The sequence below is a fragment of the Perognathus longimembris genome, chromosome 15 (genome assembly GCF_023159225.1).
Source record: "Perognathus longimembris pacificus isolate PPM17 chromosome 15, ASM2315922v1, whole genome shotgun sequence".
NCBI classification, from domain to species: Eukaryota; Metazoa; Chordata; class Mammalia; order Rodentia; family Heteromyidae; genus Perognathus; species Perognathus longimembris.
Genome location: NC_063175.1, coordinates 19,929,878 through 19,939,914, shown reverse-complemented (window position 1 = coordinate 19,939,914; position 10,037 = coordinate 19,929,878). Strand labels below are relative to the sequence as shown.

The following is a 10,037-nucleotide window of genomic DNA, read 5'->3' as shown; positions in this document are numbered from 1 at the left end:
TTCTCCAACTCCTGGCCTGTAGAGACGCTATAGTATGCAGGAGGCTGACATCTTTTCTCTGCCAGGTGCTATTTGGTTATTTATAGCATCATGTGCAGGCCACATAAAATTATCAAAACAGACAGGTGGCTATGGGTAGCCAATGACAAGAATTTGAGAATCACGTGTCTGGCCCATAATGTACCAAATGATTTCAAAGGCCTTCACAGCCTGCTGGCTGGACAGTCCCTATTCTTTGCATATAGTAGATAAATGAGCTCCAATTCTGGCATAAGGCATTAGAGGTGGCAGATGACAATTCTGGCCATTAAGAAGTAGAAGAGTGGGCATCAGTGACTCACACCTGTAATCTTAGCTACTATGGAGGCTGAGATCTTAGGATTGCTGATTCAAAATCAGCTCAGGTAGGAGTCAGTAACTTTTTTTTTTTTTTAAATCAATCATTAAAAAGCTGAAAGTGGAGCTGTGGCTCAAGTGGCTCAGAGCCTTGACCAAAAGGGCTAAGGGATAGTGCCCAGACCCTGAGTTCAAGCCCCAGAACTGGTATGTACCCATACATACAGAAGGGAAATTACTGGATAGAGCTTTAGAAATATTTTTCATGGGGTGAAAAACAAATAGTACTTGCATTCATTATTTTTCTTCTCCTTTCTTCTAGCATAGAACACAGATAGGATTCTAGAGGTGCAGTACTATTCACTACCCATGAAGATGAAGGTAATATATGAAGTACAGAAGAACAGAAAACTAGGAGCAATCTAGCTCCTTCTAATAGCCTTTGATTTCTACACTTTTGAAGGTGAGAAAAATAAAGCCAGTCACAGTGTTTAATCTGCTCTTTGGGGGACCCCATTTCTTGCATCTTGACATTATTAAGTGATATATATATATATAATTTACATATCAACATTTCAATATTTAGGATTAGAAGAGAAAAATACAATAAAAGTGAAGAGCATAGCATAATTCCTGATATATAGCAAGAAACCAACAAATGATTGCTATTACTTTTGTGTATGGGTGCTGGTCCTGAGGCTTGAACTTGGTTGGCCTGAGCACTATCAAGAGTTCTTCTGTTCAAGGCCAGCACAATTTACCACTTGAATCACACTTCCAAATTCTTGGAATTGGAGACTACAATACCAGGGATTTTCCTGCCTGGGCTGGCTTCAAACTGTAACCCTCAGAGCTCAGCCTCCTGAGTAGCTAAGATTACAGGTGTAAGCCACCAGCATCTGGTCAGCTGCTGTTAGTTTTGAGAGGTCAGTTAACTACCAATAGAAAAAAAAATGAAACAAGGGACAATTTGAGAAGTACTGAATAGAAGGATGATAGGGTTGTAAAAAATTCAGAATAAAATTCAGAGCCAAACAATGTAGTAAAAAGTGGTCTGACATGTAATATTTGATGTATGCAATCTCTTTTGCAAGCCTAATCTGTCAAAGTACAAACTGATGCAATTTATTTATAGAACAAAAAGGAGATTAAAAGAGATGTAAGCAACTCTGAGGAGTAGGTATTTAAACTGCCTCTATAGTGAGGCATTCTACTCACTGTCTTTTGTATTCCTACTTACATAACTAATGTGAAGATGTGGACTGAAGAAACACACACGCATAAAAGACATGGGTAAACAAAATGCCACACTAAAAGGTGACACAGGAAAGAAAAATGACAAAGGAAAGAAAAATGAAGGAGGATGCAACAAATATGACAAGAAATGTACTCACTACCTTATTATGTAACTATACCCTCTCTGCACATCATCTTATCAATAAAATTTAATTAAAAAAAAAAAAGGTGACACAGATGTGGTCAGTTAACTAGGACTTAAAGGAACAGAAGGTTGCTCTATAGAGAAATCTACTTGGAAGCTAAATTGGAAGTTCATATCATTAATCAATCTGGAAAAAATAAAACAACTGAAGCTGATCAAATAGGAAAAGAAGTACTTAATGAACTCATTTAGTACACTGACCATAACAAAAAATATGATGTAAAGAAAAGATGTGAAGAGCTGGAGTATTATGATCAGATCAGAAAATGTTCAAATATACTAATACTTGTAGTAACCTTGAATGGACTTTACAACAGAGTAGGTCCTTTCAACAAGAGCAGGGCTTTGGAGAGTCAAAAGGATTACTGAAATTTAGCACCCCCTCCCTTTAAAAAACAAAAACAACAAATGTAATGTCAGGCACTGGTATGAAGTACAAAACAGCAACTGATTAAAAATGAAGTCTATAATGATTAACATGAAATCACTATTGAATGAAAAGATGAAATAAAAAGAAAAAATCCAAATAGACTTTGCTAGGAGTGAGCATGTGGGAGGGGAATGGGCTAACAAGGAGGATGAAAGAATCTGGATACAGAAACAGATTGTTTTCAACTATGGCAACAAAACAATGAAGCCTGTTGAAACTGTTTGGGGAAGGGGTTAAGGGAGAGTGATAAAGTGGGTGAGATTGAGTGGAATACACCATATTACAAGTTGTGGAAATGTAACAATGAAACTCTCTTTCCCTCACCCATATAACAAATGTAAGCTAATTCTTTTAAGTTTGCATGAAAGAAATCACAATTCCAATACCATATTTTCAAAATTGTAATTATCAAATAAAGTAAATAAAAACCCTTAAATAAGAATGCAAAATGGAACTACCTCATTGGTTTAAAACAAGGTGCAAAAGCAAGAAAACACAACATAAACATATCCACATTCTAAATAGTTTTTGTGTGGTAGAAAATGCCACTTAAAAACATTTTTAATAGAAAACTGATTTATAAATCAATTTACAGAAGATCAAAAAAAATCAATGTTTGATACCACCTTAAACTATAAATAACTAAAATGCAAAAAACTGTCTTCAATCATCTGGTTTTGCTTTAACATCTAGGTCTTCTGCTCCTTGCCTTTTGGAGAAAACATTGCGTTGTAAGGCTGCCGTCTTTTTGGACGAGGGCAAAGATCAAGATCTTCCTTAATGTAACCTTAAAGAAAACATTATAAATTTAGAAGACTATATTGGCAATATGCATTTTTAGCACATATCTAATGAATATTTATCTTATGTAATGTCCTCTAAGTTTACATGGTTCTAGATTTTGTGACTGATGAATGATTTTACTCAGTCTCTTGCACACTAAAAATACAAACAATAAGCATTTACTGAATGCTTATTCATTGTCTCAGATAACTCTTACACTCCTTTGAAGTAGCTTCTACTGTGTTTATTTCACAGGTGAGGTAACTGAAACCCAGAGAAACTGAATAACTAGTTCAGGGTCACAATGCAAAGAACTGTACAAGCACTAATTCTAGTACTGAGAACTCTTAGGCATTTTCCTATTCTGTTTCCCATATGTTACAAACTGGAACAAACTGCTAAACACAAAATACTATTATGGATAAATCCTGAGTGCTAATTTAAAAAAGTTTTATGTAAGTAGCTACTTCACTGGATGGCATGCCTCTACACTCTTCACACATTCAGATTCTCCCCAAGGTTGTCTCCAATCACCTAACTTTCAAGGGAGGACTGTGGCCTGCCATACCTCTGGACCATAAGAGGAGAGGGACAAGGTAACAAACTGTACAAGAAATGTATCCATTGCCTAACGTATGAAACTGTAACCTTTCTGTACATCAGTTTGATAATAAAAATTTGAAGAAGAAAAAAAAAAGAAAACAGACTCTAGTCGGATTGTTTGATTCTCTGTGATAAGCAGGCAGAGAGATCATGTCAAAGGGACTTAAGCTAACTTGCTATAATGAGGAAAGTGAAAAATACTTTCTATCAGAGACTTTGTATCTTTTGGATAAAAGTAAATCTCTTAATTATCTTAAGGTTTCTCTAAAAGTGAAGAAGATACCCACAATTTCTTGTCAGATAAGTAGATCTTTAGAATTCTTAACTGAAAAGGGAAAAGATGGCAAGAGTTGAGCAAAAAGTCTAAGTGGTGATTTTATGGATTTAAATTCATTAATATATTATTTTCTTATGGGTAAAATTGTTTTAGATGTTTATAACTTACAAAGGCCACTAATGAAATAGCATAAACTTTAATATTCTGAACACTATATTTTGACATCACAATTCACAAAACATCTCACATTTTCATAAATCTCAGTGTAACTATATTTTTTTTAGAACTGTGATATTGTGAATGATAACGGTGGTAAGACAGAAGAAAAATCCTGACTTGTGACTTTTTATACATTACTTGAAAGTTACATGTATTTTCAAATTATGTTACATAAAATACCAAATGTGAAGAAACTAGCAGCATGCCAACTACCTAACTGACATCCATATTTAATTCGGACATGGTTTATAAATGCTCAGCATTCTGTGTAAGTGAGGTTTCAAATAGAAAATTCAACCTCTTTTTTTTTTTTTTAACAACTTTAGCAACGGAAGTTCTGTGAAGCTTGTATTCTGTTAAAAGTAATTTTGATGACAGAATGAAATTTCTTTCTGAAATTTGAATGTTATAGAGGGCTAATATATACATAACTACATTAAAGTGATCATAAACAATGTCTAATACAATTAACAGAAGAATCAAGGTAAGCCTTTTATATATGGGAATTTATTTTTATGTATGGCATGGAAGTAGTACCCAAGCTGAAACAGAAAATAAGGAATAACATAGAAAAAGAGTTAATGTTCCAACTAGAACAGATCATGTTACAATCTATATTTTTACCTCTTTCTATGCAAGTCTGAGTGGAAGGAAAACCAACTTCCCAGAAATTCTCTGGTGTGTTGGGTGGAATGTAACGAAATCGATGTCTTGAGCAGGAAGCCAATTTCTTTTCTCTTTCTTCTTCAGGCATATCTGCATAATACTAACAATAAGAACTAGTAAGGTTTTTTTTTTTATTTAGGAATAGTAGATTGTGTGTATCGTCTAACTATAAATTAGAAGATAAAGGTCATTTACTAAAAAATTCAGCATTCTAAGGTAATAATATTTACTGATAATATTAATAGATAACAGTTTAGTATTGATTACAAAAAATAATCAGTACTGGTATTGGTCTGTGTTATGTAATTTCACAAATGAGAAAAGGAACTTGAACTCAGCCTGGGTGCCACTATCCTTGGGCTTTTGTGCTGGAGGCTGGAGGCTGGTATTCTACCACTTTAGTCACAGCTTGACTTCTGGCTTTTTGGTGGTTAGTTAGAGATAAGTCTCATGAACTTTCCTGCTTTGGATGGCTTTGAATTGTGAGCCTTAGATTTCAACTTCCTAAGTAGCTATGATTACAGGCATAAGCCACTGGTGCCTGGCTTGCTATGGTTTTTTTTAAACTAAACATTTACATTTATATGTTCCAGGACCCAGGACTTTTCCCTTTAAGCTGTTATTTTAAGACTAGGATAAAAGCATACTACACTGGGCACCAGTGGCTCACGTCTATAATCCTAGTTACCTGGGAGGCTGAGATACGTTAACTGTAGTTTAAAGCTAGCCAGAACAGGAATGTCTATGAGACTTATCTTTTTTTTTGGCCAGTCCTGGGCCTTGGACTCAAGGCCTGAACACTGTCCCTGGCTTCTTTTTGCTCAAGGCTAGCACTCTGCCACTTGAGCCACAGCGCCCCTTCTGGCCGTTTTCTATATATGTGGTCCCCAGCCCGAGACATCTTTAACCAGCAAAAAGCTGCAAGTGGAGCTGTCTCAATGACAGAATGCTAACCTTTAGCAAAAGAGCTCAGGGACAGCACCCAGGCCCTGAGTTCAAGCCCCACTGCGCATGAGTACACATGCATACACACACAGGGCATATTATTCTTGTAGTGGTGATCACAGACAATCTGAACTTCATGTTAACATGGATTAAGCTTGTATAAGAAGTGTATAGGTATTCAAGCTCATTACCTCAAGAAACAAAGCAGAAGTTTATAGTCCAATAGAACAGATTATAGGGCCATTTTATCCAGGGATCTTTCATTTTATCTTTTGAGAAGCTGAAAACCTAAGCAGTAATTTCCCCAGATATCAACCTACTAAAAGGGGCAGATTTAGGACTAGGATTTAAATTTAAATTTTAAAATACATTTAAATTTTGTATACATGCTTTCAGAGAATTTCTGAAATATCTTATTTATTTTTTTCATTTTAAGATATCTTTTTCTGGCATTCTCATTGCCCCAGTTTATAAGCTTAGTCTGGACTTTGGGATAGGATGGTTTTAGAGAATGATTGGGAACAACAGTGTCACCAAAGGAAAAGATGCCTGAGAAACAATAATAAGCTAGTGAGGTTGTAACAGTGATTAGGTGAAGAGTGGAGGAGGAATGAGAGAGTTTCTTCTCCTTGACAATAATTTTGTATTGCCTCTTTTCTTTTTCTTTCTACAAGCTGAACTTAGGATTGCATGTGTGCTATGTATATATTCTATCACTGAGCTACATTCACATTGTTTCTTTTTTAATTAACTTTATTATTATAAAGGTGATGTATAGAGGGATTACAATTACATGAGTCAGGCAATGAGGACATTTCCTTTCATACGGTGTCTGGTGTCTTCTGTTCCCTTACTCTCTCTCAGTCCCTCCCTCCTGTCTCCACCCATGAGTAGTATAGTTCATTTTCTTCTGTGTTCAGTGAGCTCCACTGCTGGGGTTCAGTTTCTTAGTAAGCTAAGAAGACACAGAAAGGTTTTGGTAGAAATTGACATTAATTAAATTTCATTCTTAAAGGTCATTAGTAAAAAGAAAGACCATTCATCATTTTGTTGAAAGTGTATGCCTGGGAATGGTGGCTCATGAATGTAATACTAGCTACTCAGGAGGCTGAGATCTGATCAAACTTATTTCAAAGCCAACCTCGGCAGTAAGTCTGTGAGACCCTGTTCTCCAATTAACTAGGCACTGGAAACAGCACTGTGGCTAAAGTGTTACAGCACTAGCCTTGAGCAAAAAAGCTCAAGGACAGCACCCAGGCCCCATGAGTTCAGGCCCCATGACTGGCATAAAACAAAACAAGACTGGAAAGGCTCATGCAGACCATGTTCTTTCATTAATAAATCAGAATACATTCAATCTATGTTATAAAAATTCATGACAAAGGTGGTTTGTTTGTACTGCCAAGCAGCTTTTCAAAATAGTAATCTCAATTTATATTCCCACTGTGTCTAAGAACATAATTTTGTGAAATGCTTACCTGCACTGAAATATATATTTTCTTTCACTGAGAATCTTAATTTGCTTGATTATAAAGTTTTCTAGCTCACAAGTGTTAAAAAGGAACTCTAAACAGGGAAGTTAGTTTCTAGAGGCAGGGATCTGACAGCTAATGGGTAATAAGGAAAAAAAAAACCATAGCATATTTTCAGATAACGAAGAACCTGCCTGGCACGATTTACTAACAGGACAGTAAGTACTACAACTTGAGCATCTAAGACATCAACATATAAGAGCAAAAATATAAAGTGTCCTAAGGATGAAGAAAAGCTTATTCATCATATTTTGTTTTGGAATAAGAATGTTTATAGGGGAGGAAGATGATGGTGGTGATACAGCAGCACCAGTTACTTAAAAAAAAACAAAACAAGTAAATCTAATTTCCTAAGTGTGTTAGCAAAAAGAATATAGTAAAGTTTCCTAGTGAAACATCAGCGTTTCCCCCAATAGTACACATATAGACACCTTTGCAAATAAATATGGGAAAGAAAAATGGCAAAAATGGGCATGCAACTAAGGTTTAGGCCTCAGACTCTTTTAGTCTATGAGAATTGAGGGCTTTCATTTTTATCAGTTCAGATCTTTCCCATCATAATTAGTACTCTTATTCTTTGTATTATTACTGGCTCAAACAAGGTTTCTGGATATAAATGTGGTTTGTATCTGTAATTTGGGGGTGGTGGGGAGGAAGTACTGGGATTTGAACTCAGCACTGTACCTCTCAACTATGTTCTTTTATGCTTTTATTGTGTTTTTCTTTTTTACACAGGGCCTCAAATTTTGTATTTCAACTATCCTAAGACCATGATCCTTCTTCCCATGCTGAGGATTCCTGTATGGTGAGGATTATAGGACTATACCACCACTCTCAACTTTGTTGTTGAGATAAGGTCTTCCTAACTTTTGTCTGTGCTGGCCTTAAACTATGATCCTTCTATCTCTAACTCCCAGGTTAGCGGGGATTACATGTGAGTCCCTGGCTATGATTTTAAAATCATGCATTTGTGTTTTATGAAGCTGTACTTTAAGAAAATTTTTTTGCATCAGTACTCACAATTTCACATTCCTTACATGTATGCCCAAGCAATTTTCTTCTCTCTTCTTTTTTCCGAACAACCTCAATATGAGGGAAATTTTGCAAGCTAGTTTCTCTAGAGGAAAATGAATTAAAAATTAACCAATTTGCCACCATATAGGTCTTTTGTTTAAAATATGAGTTAACAAAGCTGAGAGTTCAGGAGAGAAATAATCTCAAAAACATATTAATTTTCTTTGAAATATTACTTCTCATATAGGCAATATACTATTTATATATACTATACATATTATTAAATATATTTCATCTACAGATATGAACATATCTATAAATACAAATATATATAAATTAAATGTATATGCAAATAATATATTATTATCTCTATGAGAAGTAATATTTCAAAGAAAATTAATATATCCTCAGATCTCAGTCTCCTTAGTAGCAACCTTATAGGTGTGAGCCAATGGTAGCAGCTCAAATAATTTTAAGTGCTTACTATATATGTCCAATATTTTGGGGTGGGAGAGTGATAGTGGGGATTGAGCTCAGGGCTTCATGCTTGCTAGGTAAGCACTGTTACCAATTAAGCCACACTTCCAGTCCTTCTACTTTTAGTTTGTTTTTCAATTACAGCTTTGCGCTTTTGCCTGGGCTGGCCTCAGATGACAATCCTCCGTTTCACCTCCCCTATAGATGGGACTATAGATGTGTGCCACCATACCCAACCCTCTGGTTTTTATAGATTTTTTTCTAATCAATAGTTTAACTTTGCCTGAAAATAATAAAGGTCAGAAGGTAAAATACAATAACACTTAAAAATGAATGCTTATTATTAAGCTCAGGAAGTAATACCATATAACACACCTACGAAAAAGAATAATGCCTCAATTTCCAACTACTAAGAGCCCACTTAACCTACTCCTATTCCTCTCTTAGAATGAATTAATCTGTTTGTATGCCTTTTGGCACTTTGACTAGAAGAAGTATTTCTTTTTTCTTCCTTACTCCATCCTAAACACTTCAAAATATCATCAGGCAGAATTATCATTTGTCTGTAAATGGTTCAGGTCCTACTGTGAACCACTGAGATACAGATCAATGTGGTATAGCATTTACCATGGAGTACTTTGAGAAGGAAAAAGCAAAAAAAAAAAAATAGTATACTTTACGAAGCTCTGCAAAGCTCAGTACATAATACTTACAGGCCTGGTAAATGAATAGTTATGTATATAATCATTTATGTACTTGTTTCTAATAGAAACATATTCAGTAAGCTTGAACAGTTTGACTCACAAAAACTGACTTCTTTGGTGCCAATCCTGGGGCTTGAACTTAGGGCCTGGGTGCTGTCCTTGAGTTTTTATGCTCTAGGCTAGCACTCTATCACTTGAGCCACAGCTCTACTTCCAAAACTGTATTTTTAAATGACTTTGTGATAACATGTGAATCTCATGCCCCTTTAGTTAGCACTTTTCTTCAAGAAGCTTTAATAGCTGTTTCCAGGTATAGGTTTATAAAGGTTATACATGTTTTAACACAAGAACTAAAGCAGGGCTGGGGATATGGCCGAGTGGCAAGAGTGCTTGCCTCCTATACATGAGGCCCTGGGTTACAATTCCCCAGCACCACATATACAGAAAATGGCCAGAAGCGGCGCTCTGGCTCAAGTGGCAGAGTGCTAGCCTTGAGCAAAAAGAAGCCAGGGACAGTGCTCAGGCTGAGTCTAAGCCCCAGGACTGGCCAAAAAAAGAAAAAAAAGAACTAAAGCAGTATATGTACTTTAGAAAGGGAAACAAAAAACAG

The 10,037-nt window shown here is 35.7% G+C and overlaps 1 protein-coding gene across 5 annotated transcripts in view; it reads right to left on the bottom strand.

Annotated features, from left to right (window-relative positions):
- Window positions 1-2,718: 2,718 nt before the first annotated feature.
- Window positions 2,719-10,037, bottom strand: part of Rbbp8 (RB binding protein 8, endonuclease) — an 85,128-nt gene continuing 77,809 nt past the window's right edge. For 4 of the 5 annotated variants that reach the window (XM_048363145.1, XM_048363146.1, XM_048363143.1 and 1 more), the window contains 3 exons: window positions 8,253-8,349; window positions 4,714-4,855; window positions 2,719-2,994 (listed from right to left, as the gene is read on the bottom strand). In XM_048363145.1, coding sequence (XP_048219102.1) covers window positions 2,897-2,994; window positions 4,714-4,855; window positions 8,253-8,349 — 337 coding nt within the window. In that variant the 3' untranslated portion in view covers window positions 2,719-2,896. Of the gene's footprint in view, window positions 2,995-4,713; window positions 4,856-6,607; window positions 6,667-8,252; window positions 8,350-10,037 lie in introns of those variants that run through there. The other variant, XM_048363147.1, reaches the window with a different exon arrangement.